This window comes from Xiphophorus couchianus, chromosome 4, assembly GCF_001444195.1.
Source record: "Xiphophorus couchianus chromosome 4, X_couchianus-1.0, whole genome shotgun sequence".
NCBI classification, from domain to species: domain Eukaryota; kingdom Metazoa; phylum Chordata; class Actinopteri; order Cyprinodontiformes; family Poeciliidae; genus Xiphophorus; species Xiphophorus couchianus.
The window spans coordinates 29146895-29161261 of record NC_040231.1 but is presented as its reverse complement, the minus strand read 5'-3'; the positions used below and the strand labels follow the sequence as shown (position 1 = coordinate 29161261).

At 39.3% G+C, this 14367-nt stretch overlaps 1 protein-coding gene across 7 annotated transcripts in view; it reads right to left on the bottom strand.

The window, feature by feature from the left end:
• kif13ba (kinesin family member 13Ba) overlaps positions 1-6050 on the bottom strand; it is a 56778-nt gene extending 50728 nt beyond the window's left edge. For 5 of the 7 annotated variants that reach the window (XM_028015378.1, XM_028015380.1, XM_028015381.1 and 2 more), the window contains exons 1-2: positions 5352-5507; positions 4780-5121 (exon numbers count right to left, since the gene is read on the bottom strand). In XM_028015378.1, coding sequence (XP_027871179.1) covers positions 4780-4849 — 70 coding nt within the window. In that variant the 5' untranslated portion in view covers positions 4850-5121; positions 5352-5507. Of the gene's footprint in view, positions 1-4779; positions 5122-5351; positions 5508-6002 lie in introns of those variants that run through there. The other 2 variants (XM_028015376.1, XM_028015377.1) reach the window with 2 other exon arrangements.
• Positions 6051-14367: the final 8317 nt, after the last annotated feature.

Sequence of the window (14367 nt, the reverse complement as noted above, 5' to 3'; positions counted from 1 at the left end):
GTAAATAACTACAGCAAATACATCTTCCAGTAGTTGCTCATCAAGTTGACAAGTGATTCTTATAGGCCATATTTTACCAAAATAATGTCATATGCTCTAAGTCACCGATCTGCTATTAGACGCTACACATGAGATTACCTAAAAATCTAGGGGTAAAAGTTAAATAATGATGGAACTGATGTTTGTCCTTCGTAAGGTGATGATGTACTAGCCTTATATTAGCTAACAGTGAAAAGCGATGAGTGTTGCATGGGGAAACCACCAGTTACTCTGGCTTAGAAAAAAAATATATATATATATTTCTACTTTAGGAATCTTAATTTTTGAAAGCTCTATAGAACTTGTAACAACTAATCAGAACAAAATAAAACAAGACCGAAAAGCAGAGATGTTTTCATTCAGTTTTGAGCCTCTGTCTTCTTTGCCTACATTACCGATGTCATAGTTACTGTACTGACAGTTCTTCCCGCTCAGCCAAGAGGAAAGTGTGATACAGTATGGTTCAGAGGATAAATGCACTCATTGCTTGCTGCCTTTGGCTGCTCCATAACCCATCCCTGTTTTCCATTTAGCTCTTCCATGGGCTACCTAGCAAGCTGAGGTTTGGCACAACAACCCCGACTCCAGCCAGGACGTCCGCTGGCTGCGGATGCCGTTGCTACGCCCGAGGTGCACTGTTCTTCGAAGGCCAACGCCATGGGAACGTGGAGCGTTACGCAACGTTAGCAAATACACATTTGGACTCACTCCCTTCCTGCCTTTGTCCAGCTGGGCAGCTAAGCCCATGTCTCCTCCTCAACCTGGGATTACACAGGGACAGTGGCCTCCAGGTTGTAGTTGCATGCTCACAGGTCTGAACTGGGGTAAAATGCAAATACAGAAAATGCCATCCTCCTCCCTCCCAACTGCTTTGAATGCATCTGGAAAGATTGTGTCTGAGATGTGGGATCCTGAATATACGCAACTTGTAAAATGCAGAGAGAAGCAACTTACTTTTCTCAAGTTTTATTCTTCTGCTGCTGAGAAATGTGCAACAATACATCTATTCTACACCAGTAACACGCAGACAGAAGCGTTATTCACAAAGAAACCACCGGAAAGGCACTTCTGGAAACATGGCAGTGCCTTCCCTGCCTTCAGCCTTTCCATGCCTACTTCCTATTAAAACCCACACTGGTGCATTTTTTCCCCCTATACAGGAAAAAGTGATGAGTAATGGATGACTTTGCCTTGCCAGTGTGAAGTTTGCTACCTAGTTCTACTTGAAGAAAACAAAAGAATGTTTTGACTGACAGATGGAAACAAGCAGCCAGTTTGCACTTGTGTCTTTCAGGTCAGTGAGCAGGCTGAAGAGGCAGAAGCGAGTGAGGCCATAACCAGGACCTGGTTGGACAGAACTACTCAAGAGATACGAGCAGAGACGAGATTCTGACAGGAAATCCCCCAGACATCCATCCAAATGTACCTGAAGTGAAGAAACTCTGCCAGAGGTAACACATATTGCATAACCTTGCAGAGATTTCCACTAAGGGTGTGCCAAAAAACACAAATATACTACAGCTCAGAACAGCTTTAAAATGTCCCAAAATTGATTTGGAAAAAATAGAATAAAACCAATCCGCTGTCTGTAGACCTCCATTTCGTAACTACGCGAGATGTTCTGACGTTGCCACGCAGACTGTACTAGAACACAAAAAGCACCAAAACAAGAAGGAAACTTGTTTTGGCACAATATTTGTTGAAGGCAAAAATATGGACTCATCTAGTTGTTTTTTTTAACAAATCTCCGGGAAGACAGATTTCGACATGAGCCTCACCAGGTGCAAGGTTCACAAAATGAAGATTGAGCACTTCAGGAGCGCTACAGCTGAGCCAAGGTACGCCATACCCTCCTGTACAGAGCTGTGTGGTGTGTTGTATGATTAGTCAGAAGTTTTGGTCTAGGCCTGTCTCAATAAATCAATTAATCTCGTGATAAGACGAGCTCAATAATTTACATTTGAACCATTTACTGTTTTTCTCTCTTTCTACTAAAACCTGGATGACAAAAGTCTTCAGTCTGGTGCATTGGTCTCAACTAAACATTTCTTTGAAGGACAACTTTGTTAACAAAGACTTCCATAGCCATTTTATTTGTGGTTTTATTTATTTATTTTGTATATTTAAAATGTCTTTCAGTACTAGATGTTTGTTAGAAATGAAAGTTTATTGATCTTTGAGAAAGTGTTTTTGCATCATTATGCTATTACTGTTATATTACCTGAAAACGGTCTCAAAACAACAACATTATTGTTTATCACAATAACTTCTGGGACAATCAATCGTCCAGCAAAATGCCTTATTTGTGACAGGCCTATTAGCTGTGCTTTATGCAGAAAATGCACTCGGACAGCAACGTTGACAGTTCTCCTCAACTAGTCCACTTTTTATATCCGCAGGCGACATGAATAAGGAATGTTTATCCAACAGGGTGAAAAATTATGAAATTTTTTTCCCGATTCTTCAATATTGTGAACTGGCTCAAAATTCCTGGATGGAAACGGCAACGCCGTCTTCCACAAAAGAGGCCGGCTGCAGAAAGTGCAGCGCCGTCTCCACGATCGCTTTATAAAAACAAAACGAAGGATGTAGGGAGGGAGTAATTCCATCCAAGCATGGATTCATTTAATGTCTCTGTTTGTCATTCTGCCGCACCAAGAAGACTGGGGTAGAACATGGGGATCCTTTGCACAACAACAGATTAAAGCAGAAATCATTATAAATAATCATTTTGATTCGAAAAATTGATTTTGAATTGAATCTTGAGTAAAACAGTAAAACTCTCAATTTCTGTTCTAGTAACCCCACATTGGTGCAGATGGTGAACGAGAACAGAGTGGTAGCTCCACTGTCTTGATCTTGTGACTGACGGCTCCAGCTCCAAGTAGGGGGACACACTGGGGGGATACATGTGATTCATTCTGCCTGTTGTCGGTCAACCTCTCTGCCTCCCCACCTCCTCCTTTCACTGGACACATGGTATCCCACGGCACATACTCGACTTGGCAAGCAACCAGGAAATGTCATCTGTGCCTTCCTTTCCTGCTCTGGGAATCTGCTATGTAATTGCGTGAACTGGCGGAGCGTGAACGAAGACTTGCGCGACACTGTGCCTTTGTTATCCGGGCTTTTCTGAAATTAGACACAAGGATGTAACAACACGTAGCAGCCCTGGGAAGCTCAGTGCCGTTTGTGAGTGTAAACGAAAGCCGTCTGTTAAGCGGACATCACAGTGCAACTCTAGAGACGCTCTCCGACCAATCTGGAGGTAGGAAGCTTGTCAGACTGAGTGGACGTTAAGCCGGAATACCTCCTATTAAAAACTCCTGACTCTGCTGTTGTCTTCGGCAGAAGATAAATTAAATACAGACGCTATTGGCATCTCGATCAAGCAGCAAAACAGACAAGGCGTTCAGTTTCCTCAACGGCGGATCTCACACAGCCGCTTGGCTTTAAATCTAGACGGGTGGCAGGCGTCCATAAGAGAAGCCCTGTGGCAGCACTGTATAAACATATGCCATCCAGGACCAGCCAGGTTACAGCCCTTCTTTTTTTTTAATACATCTACAGAAGCTCATTTCCCTAATGGCCAGTGATTTCTGACCTCTATCTCATTCCCAGGAAATTAAAACAGGGAGACACGCCGGTCTCCTGTGGACAAAGTCTCAGGAAGGAAGATGCCGTCTTATAATGGTGAAGCTGAGTCAGGATCTTTATGAACCTGATAGGCAAAGGAACTCAAACAGCAAGAGGTAGAGAAAAACCTGCAATTCAAAACGGACAAACCGAAGGAGGTGATTATCAACTTCTGGGGTCAAAACAACAGCACAAGCGAGATGGAGCAGAGAAACAGGATCATATTTAATACCTCAGAGTTCAGACCTCTGATGAACTTGGGGTGCACCTATGGCAGCTTACTGGCCGATTACCAATCTTTTAAAATGCCTGATCTGCAGATTCCAATTCTGGCCGATACCTGTTTTGTTTTGTTTTTTTGTCTGAAATGTTACTAAATATAGTAAGAAAGTCGCTGAGCTGGCAACAGTAGGGTGACTATTGTTAACCGCAAACGTTCATGACCTGGTGGGCCGGTCTGTCTGTCAACCCTCTCTCACGGGAAAGCGAAAGAGGGCAGCAGCTGATTTTTAGACCTTTGCACAGATGGATGAGATCAGTTTCACATTCAAGTATCGGACAATCACTAATCTCCCATAATAGGAAAATGGGGAATGTTTGTCAGTGCACCAATAACAAGAACCAACCACATTTTGCTCACAACATTCTACGGAGTTGTGGTTTACTTTTGTTTGTGGACAAACTGGGTCTCAAATGGTAGTACAGCTGCTCTGCAGAGGATAGTAATGGAAGAAGAGAAGGTCATTTTAGTGTCTCTACATTTTGTCAAGGATCTGCTTCAGAAACATTTTCTGACTCCTTTTGCTTGCCATGAACTTTCTGAACCGTCAGGCAAACGGTACCTTAGCATTAAAACCAGAACCACCAGACGGTACAAGTCCATGTTATTATTATTATTTTTTTTATCTGTCTTGATCAGTGTTTTATTTTTATTTTTCCAAGTAATGGGAATGCTGAATCTTTTAGTTAGCAATTAGAATCCATTAACGTGGCACTAAATTAATTTGATATGCAAACCTGCGTTAGGATCGCTGCGATGCATGAGCAATTTGATGGCTTACAAAGGGAACGTTGATCAATATAATAACAATAAAACCCTCTCACCTCTCCTGTTCATGGGCCGGACCCGCACAGCCACCTTGACATTGGAGTCATCCAGGCTGGGCTCACCCATGCTGACTTCTTTTTTTTTTAAATTTTACTCCAAGTAGGTCCAAAATAAATTAACTCCTCAGCTGGACAATCATCTGAAAAGGCTGAAAATGTTGCGCTAGCCGGGGTGTCGACCAGCTAGCTCCTCACTGTTTTGCTCCATAGAGTAGACATGTCCTCGGGTTAAAAAAAAAAAAAAGGCTGAGTAGATTCCCACAGGAAATCAGTCTCCTCTCCTTATTTTCTTCTTCTGTTCATATTTCAGGTTGACTTAAATCCACACCGGCATGGGAGCTGGAAGAAAAAAAGTGTCACACGGGTTAGGTAAGGAGTCAACGCAGCCGATGTTTGTGAATGAGAGGGAAATATATTAGCTATTCGTGAGGGGAGAAACGGGGCTAGCCAGCTAATTTGCCCAGGCAAACACTGGAGAAGCAGCGGAAGGAAGGGAACAAGTTCCTGGCCTATTCTCTCATCTGACAACACAACACCGCTGAACAGCAGCCAGCCGCCGAGCTACGTACCCGAGCGGACACTTCCCGGAGTTGACACGGCCAAACTGCGAAGACAGTGAGAGACCAGCAGAGAAGAGCCCAGCCGATGATCTACAGCTTCCCCAGCGGACCCGCTCCCTCTCTGTCGAGCTCCAAACTCCCAGCAGCATCCGCCCTTCGTGCTGACAGGCTGCCCTTCACAATAAAAGCTCAATCACGTCTGTCAAAACGACAGGAATTGCGTTGTGGAGCCACACAACTATATACAGGCAACTTTTCAAAAGCAGAACAAATACTAACCTACTATACTATACTACTATAACCTCTGTATAGTTTTAAAGCTTATACAACATGTTTACACTTTTTTAAAAAGAGGTAACTTTCACTCGGGTTGGCTAAATTACTGGATTAAGTTAAATTAATGACAAGTTTATACTAGTTTTGGTAAGTGACCTATGAAAGACGATTAACTTTGGGTTTTTAACCTTTAAGCTTTTGGTTTTGTTACGCCTTTCACTGGCCGTTTCCACCCGGAACATTTGCCTACAAGCCCCCCTGCCTGGAACCGTTACTTACAAATGAGTGAATGACATCAGGAACACTCTTACCAACCAAAAATAATGAAAAGTAAAATATTTTTCTTAACTGTTTTTTAGGTAAAAAGACAGGGAAAGACTTTACCAAATGTGCTCCCGAGGCCGGTTGGTCAGTCACGCGACACTTCCGTTGTCCAGCGCCCACCAAACACGAAACGCTTCCCCAAAACTTTCAAAATAAAGCTCAGCAACACAACATCTGCTAAATTGTTGGGTATCAAAGTTCCCAACCAGTTTTCAAAGTCTCCAAATATTTTTAGTATCCAGATGTTTAGTAGCACACCAGGCTTTGGACGATTATAACAATGTTTACCTGTGTTTGGTTTAAAAATAAAAATCGTAGAAATTGTAAGTGGTGGAAGCCCTAACCTCCAAATCCAACACTGCTTTCTAGTAAATAAAACAGCATAGACATTCATCTTTTTTAAAAATATTGAACTCTGCACTAAACTCCAGTAGAATCAGATAATTATTTTTTTTATTGTGTTATATGTCGTTTTATTATCACAGTTAAGATAAACTGCTTCGGTTTCATCCGTAATCAACTTAGGAGTTGGTGTTAAAAGGTCGCTTGCACCACCCAGCACCTACAGCTACACCTATAAGAACATTCAAATTCCAATAAGCAATTCACCATGTTTAAATTTGATAACCTCCCTGACGTTTGCAGGTATTCATAGACCGATGACACGCTCTCTATGTCTTTATTTTTAACAAGAATAATAAACATGCTCATCAATGAAAAGGGGAGTCAACTGCTAGTTTTTAAAGACCTCAAGAGTGAGCAGTTTGCGACACCTGCTGGGCAAAAACTGAACTGGCATTGCAAAGCAGTCAAGAGTTCCGCCTTTTAAATAATTACGTGGTTTCAATAAGCGGTTATAAATGGCTGCTGATTTATTCACAATGCACTACATTTAAAAAACGAGGAACCCAAGTTAATTATCTTAGATGTACCATGAGGGGAAAAAACATCTTCCATCCCGAGTATTAAAAATATCTCAATAAGCATCAGATATTTAAGGCTAAGTGAAAATCTCAAAATATGTTTAATGTCCAGACGTGTTTCATTAACCTAACTTAATGATGTGTTAGGGATTTCAAGTGTAGTTTACAAAGTACATTTTGAAATAGGCTCAGGGCCCATTAGAAGTGCGCCGCTAGAGGGCGCACGTCGTTAAGATGAAGCAAAAACGACAGTGGAAGTTGTACTTGAAAACACACAAGTACTGAAGTTGTTAAATTTTTGTGAATGAAGTTGAATAATGAAACGTTTCTGCCGACATGCTAAGACACTGCATATATGTTTACATTGCAGATAATAATAATAATAATCATCATCATCATCATCATACATACATACATACATACATACATACATACATACATACATACATACATACATACATACATACATACATACATACATACATACATACATACATACAAAGAAGCAAAACCTCTGCAAAACCCGGCATGGCATCCTTAGGTGGTTGCTACAGAAAGTGTACATCTTCTCCAAGCACCTCTTGATTTGCAGGGGACTTTTTAAGAACAAATTCTTACTTACAATAATAGCCTGGCACAACAGACCAGCTGTGTGCTGAGGTACGCTTCAGCAGCAGCAACAGGCTCCCCTTTTGAACCCAATGAATTAGATTAACGTTCGGTCTAATCTGCTCAGCTATAAGATCTCTTGGCGACATCACGGTGCAAAAACATTCAAGAAAACATAAAATTTCTGAGGCTCTTGCTTCTGCGTCTAATCTGATTTGTGAGAAACAACTGGCCCAGACAGGCCTGATGCACAGCAGAGAGAGAAGGTTGGAAAACCTGCACATTGTTTTTCTTAAGATACTTAAATTAAGTCAAACTAACAAATGCTGTGTTGACAAAAATAAACTCAAATCAAAATTAGGGAAGAAATTAAGAATGACATAAACACATATGTACATTAGAATATTAAACTTTTCTTCTGTGTACACTTATTCTTTAGTAAGAGATAATCAAAAAATCTCATTTAGTAGTTTTGGTCTAGTTTCTAGTACAAATATCATAGTGCACTTGAAAAAAGGGCAAAACTAACTTACAAGTAATTTTCAACCAGACATAAGAGCTTGTTTTAAGTTAAAAAAAAAAAGAAAAGAGAAAGAAATCTTAATATTGATGGAAAAGTATTAGTTCCACTGGAAGATTATTTCACTTATTGCAAAACATTTTTCCCATGTTATAAGTGAAATAATCTGCAAGTGGAATAAATACTTTTTAATCAATATTAAGGAATTATTTACTTAAAATAAGCGCCCATATCTTGTTGAAAAGTTACTTTTTAGTTTTGTCTTATTTCAAGTGTATTAAGATATATATATATATATATATGAAGCTGAATTATGGTTTGATTACCAGAATTTGGGAAGACATATGGTGGAGTTTTAATAGAATGTGTAATTTGGGGGGAATTAATAATTACCTCATCAATATTTAGCTTATGCCCAGGACTGGATTTCAGTTTCACCTATAAATTCTGATTTCACACAAAAGAAATATCAATGCCCATGATCTATAAATATAAATGAGTGAGGCATTATTTTTAAATAAAGACCAAATGAGTTATGAAAATTATTTTCTAAAGCTTTATGGACACAGTATGATAAATAAAACAGAAGGCCATGAAATGGAGACTTCTGTTTGAGAACAGAATGGAGAAAATAATGCAAAAAACGACAATAATGACACAAATGATAACAAGGAACCTTCCACTTTACAATTATGCAATTATTTGTTGGTCTATAAAATAAAGTTGTGAACAAAAATTCAAAAATGCAAAAGAGGAGTAAATACTTTTGCAAATCACACTGTAGGCCCTTTTTCTGAATGTAAATCATTTCTATTCTCTATTTTAGTTATAATGACATTTATTCATATACTGTACATATCATCTTTTCACCTAGTCATTACCTGTTCCAATGAGCTTTTTCCATTTTGCCTTATTGCTTTCGATTTGGACCAATCAGGCCTCAGTAAATGTCTTTTTTTCTCTCTCTCTCTTAAATGGCCTTGTTGTACAAGCTGACTCCATCATTTATCACCTGCTTCAGATTTTGGTTTCTCTGAGGAAACTTTAGCTGAGGAACGTGATTTCTTTTTAATCCAAATTTTCAAACGTTTCAAATCTTAAAGGCTTGTCTTGTCCCAATTAACTTTGCCCTCACAGTCTTTCAGTCATTCCATGCAGATACTGCATGACATGCGAGAACAGTTGCTGAGTTGAAGACTAATCTTTACACAAAGTTATATATAGAATCCCATTTGCTATTTCTAGTCGCCGTTTGTTTTTCTCAGTGATATATTCCTGCGTGTGGCCTAATGAGTTTCCTTTTCAACTCTCTGCGTTCACTGCTCGTCCTCTTACTCTGCAGAGGCCACTCTTCATGACGTTTGTAGATATGTAGGAGCCGAGTGCAAGGGGATGTCAAATGATTACTGGAACACGCCACTGCTGTCGTGAGTTGGGGGAATCTGGATACAGCCGATAGAAACTGGAAAAGTGAGGCTGGGCAGCTTCAAGAGAGAGACAGAGATGTCAAATGTGGAGAGACGTTATAACAATAAACGTTTAAATATTAGAGGTCCATTGATTCTGATTCAAGCTGGTTATCTGAAGCAAAGCCACACAAAAGATGCTCTGGTTAAGTTTCCCCGAGTGGATTTCCAGTGAAAAGGGGACAGAGTTTTTTAAGATTGCGAAGAACTCCCAATCTGTTTGACATTGTTCACTTCAAGTCAGCATCATTCAGTCAGGTAGATGATGAATTAGCCGCTTGTTGTCTGCCTCACACAGATCCAGAGAGTGGAAATACGTCAAATAAGAGGTCAGAAAAATAGAAGAAAGGAAAACTTTTTATGAAACAAAAACACAAAGCGATTCAATAACATTGAAGTCCGCCATGATGCAAGTCTTAGTTTGAATGCTTTTTCTTTGGAATAATTGCTAATGGTGATCAAATCTTACTCAACGGCACGCCTGCGGTGTCACACGAGGTAAATGAGAGAGTGTAGCTAAAAACATAAAATGTGCCGCAGAAATTTGGACCTTTTGTTTCATTTTTCAGCGATTAAAAAGCTGTTGTCAATAGATTCAGACAAAATGGCTTCTTAAAGAATGGAAAACACCCGAAATTAAGTTTGACAAAGGTACTGGTGAAAGATCCTTTCTGCTTTTTTTGGCTTGTTGTAATTAATAGAACAATGAATTCTGATCTCTCCCAAAAAAAAAAAGTCCTTCCTTACGCCACAGATGTCCAAAGTGTGGTTTATGGGCCATTTCAGGCTCGTGGATTGTTTTTGTGCGGCCCTAAACTTGCAATTTGTGAGTGGTAGAGATTTGACTACCAGCACAGATGGTTGGTACAGATGAAGACTTTGTTTGGTGACAAGTTAAAATCCTTTTACAAAGATAAATGTGAAGAGCACAATACAAAATATTTACCTTTTAATTACTCCTGGAAAATGCCCCAGTGACGCTGAATTAAAACAATTCCGCATATAAGAATGGGCCCAATTTCCTCCACAAGGATGTAAAAGACTCATAGTCAGTTATCTCAAATGTCATGTGGCAGTTGTTGTCTCCAAGGCTGACGCAACCAGTTATTAGGTTTAGGGTGCAACTGCTTTTTCTTTTTTAATATGAAGCACTTCTGGTCTTTATTTAGAGTAATAAGTCAGGAAATGGGAAGAAACAAGAAGAGAAGAAATGCAGGAATGGTCCCAAAGTCACAGCACTGCAAAAATAAAATCTTAAGTATTTTTGGTCTAGTTTCTTGTGCAAATATCTTAGGACACTTGAAATAAGACAAAACTAATTCATAAGTAACTTTTCTGCGAGATATAGCAGCTTGTTTTGCGTCAATAATTTCTTAATATCCATTAAAAAGTACTAGCTCTGCTGGAAGATTCTTTTACAAGACAGTTTTCCTATGAAAATAATCTGCCAGTGGAACTAATACTTTTTAATCAATATTAAGGAATTATTGACTTTAAAAAGCTGTAATATCTTGCTGAAAAGTTACTTCTAAATCAGTTTTGTGTTCTTTCAAATGACATTTAAAGTAGAACAAAAAAATACTTGGTAAGATTTTGTGTTTTTGCAGTGAAGTCGAAGCCCAAAAGGCTGATTCCTGCTGATACCTTTTCACATACAGACTCAGGTTGGTTTGCTTGCCTTATTTACCTCACTGAATTAAATTATCATTTGAAAATGTTTGCTTTTTGGCATCACTCAAGTTGCGTTTGATGTTAGATCTCCTTAGATGATCTGATAACTTGAAGTGTGACGTAAAAAGTAGCAAGAGATGAAATCTGTGAAGGCACCAGTCCGCTTTTCCCAGCACTGTAGATTGGTTTCGATTTATGACCGGGGCCGGAGGAACTGAGGTTATGGATATAACCGCAATGGTTAGCGTGGGCTTGTGAATGCATTACATCAGTGATGAATCACTGAAGGAACTAGCTTGTGTGTGCGTGTGGGTGTGTGTTTCTGCGCACATGGGTGTGGTGATGAGCGTGATAAGGGGAGAGGAGAAGGTCTGACTCTTTATCTAATGCTTTGTTGAGATGACACGATAACAGTAATTGTTCCGGCTACTAATCAGACCAGTGCAGGAGATGGTGAATGTGTTTGTTTGTGTGGGTGTGTGCATGTGCACATGTGCGTTTGTTTCTAATACCCTGTGGGGACCATTTTCCTGACACATACTACGTTGTGGGGACCCACTGCTCCTTGTGGGGACCAGGCTTTGGTCCCCACAAGAGGTCAGAGGTCAGATTTAGGACTAAGGTGCGAATTAAGTTTTGGTTGGGGTTAGGTATGTAATGGGTAGGGTTAGAATAAGGGTAAAGTGTAGGCTGTAGAAATCAATAGAAGTTAATGGAAAGCCCCCACAAAGATAGCCACGCAGACGTGTGTGTGTGTATGTGGTAATGACTTGCTAAAAATGGGCTCTTGGTGGTCCTTCCAGTTCAATCTGCCCGTGCTTTTATTTAAACACTGCAAAAACATAAAATCTCACCAAGTATTTTTGATGTTGTTTCCAATGCAACCATCTTAGCACACTTGAAATAAGACAAAACTAACTTAGAAGTAACTTTTCATCCCAAACACCAACCTTTTATTGGTTATTTATTGTTGCTCTTCAATATGTTTGTATGCATCTGTGTGTGTACTAGAGTTGGCTTGGCCATTGTAAACGCTGCTGAAGTTGTAATATGTTGAAGAATGTGGCCAGTTGTATAGTTTTTATTCTGATGAGAATAAAACTCGAAAAGTGCCCCTTATATTAGCTTCAGCTAGCTGTTTATCTTAGGAGTTACTCTATGGTTTTTATCTACATTCCTGTTCCAGAGCGCCCCCTGCGTGTAGATTTTTTAGTAGCGACCATCATTACAAATGTGTTACTCAAAAAAGAAAAAAGAAAAAAAGAGAAAATACACAAGGAAAGTAGAATACAGTGGATTCTGACAAACAGTAGGTTTCTTTTTTCTCTCAATAAATACATTTAAAAGAAGAAGTAGAAATAGAGGCTTGTTTTAACTCAATCATTTTTAAATATTAATGAAAAAGCATTAGTTCCACCATCAGATTATTTCACTTATAACTAATAATTTTTCATCAGTATTAAAGAATTACTGACTTAAAACAAGCTCCTACTTCTTGCTGAAAAGGTACCTGTAAGTCAGTTTTGTTTTATTTCACGTGTACTAAGATATTTGCACAAGAAACGAGACTAAAAATACTTATTAAAATTTTTATAGTGTTAGAGTAAATAAAGTCCAATCCATAAACCTTTGTTGGAAGTTAAAAATCTTGCAATATTAGGTTTTAATTCATGCCACCACTCCTGATACAATGAAAAAAATTTAATTTTCGGTCATTTCATTACATCTCTATTTTACTTTATTAAGCGTCTGAATGTCTTGACATTTTTTCCGCACTTATCTAACAAGAACGTTTTTGTTTTTTCCCCCCTCAGTGCAGGGAGAAGTAATTTGATGTATTAAATGGTGGAGACTAACCTAGTTTTTTTCTTATTTTCAGCTCACCGACAGCAGTCACAACAGGTTACTGGAGCCAGCTGGTGATTGGAGTGCTGCAAATTCCCCCATAGCACCAGGGGAGGAGAGGGACTACAGGGAGAGGAGACCTCGTCGAGTGATGCCCCTCCATCAGCTCAGGGTCCTGCGCACACCAAACCCGCACAGTTTAAGTACTTTTTGATAAGAATGTCTCATAAGGAAAGAAAACTACTTACACTCTTTACCCTAAGGTAATCACCTCTCTGTCTCTGTCTCTCTCTCTCTCTCTGTCTCTCTACCTTCACTCAAGCAAGACTCAAAGAAAGAAGCAAGTGAGTGGAAGGTTCTAGACCTGAGTGAAGTTGGCCCCCCCACCTTCTTCAAATTAGACAAAATTGGTGTCAAACGTTTGTGCTACGTTTGTGCTGGTTTGTGCAGCAAAAATTTTCGTTTGTGCCGCTATCATTTTAAAGATATTAAGAAATGTTTTAGAGGTCATCAAAGGTCAACCAGCCCTCTTAATATCTTTAAAATGATAGCTGCACAAATGAAAATCTTTGCTGCACAAACCAGCACAAATGTAGCCGAGTTGATTGACACCCATTTCGTCTGATTTGAAGAAGGTGGGGGGCTGGTTGACCTTTGATGACCTCTAAAAACATTTCTTTATATCTTTAAAATGATAGCGGCACAAACGAAAATTTTTGCTGCACAAACCAGCACAAACATAGCACAAACGTTTGACACCAATTTTGTCTAATTTGAAGAAGGTAGGGGGGCCAAGTTGCTTCTCTAATCGCCTCCTTTTTTTAGAAGTTTCCTTAGTCTTAGTTTTGAAAAGCCTACCCCCAGGTGAGTGCTTTCAAAGGCCAAGCAGAAATATCTTGACACGTTTTGTATCTGAGGTAGATACATTTATTTTCTGCAAGTCAGTGTGTGTGTGTGTGTGTGTGTGTGTGTGTGTATGCGGGATCTTCTAGTTGTGCAAACCTGTGTTGCTGTTTTGATAATTGATTGCTCCACTCTTTTTCACACACTGACATTTTTTTTTATTTCACCCCAAGTTAAAAAAAATAAAAAATACTGTAATTTGCACAACCAATTTTATTAGTTTTGCTCATGCTATAATTCTGATTTGATTTTCAATCAACTCTGACTTCTTATGGACTTTCTTTCTGCCATTCTTCAATAAAAACACAAATTAACAGAGATAATAGTTTTCCAGTTAATAACTCTTTCAGCAACTCTTCTTGAGTAGGAGGTTTTTTTTCACAATCCATCCCTGCTTTAAACTTATAACAACAATGATTAGCAAAGCCTTTTGTAGTTGCCGACACGTTGTTTGACTTGAAAAGACTGTGCGTAATTTTGGATCTGGT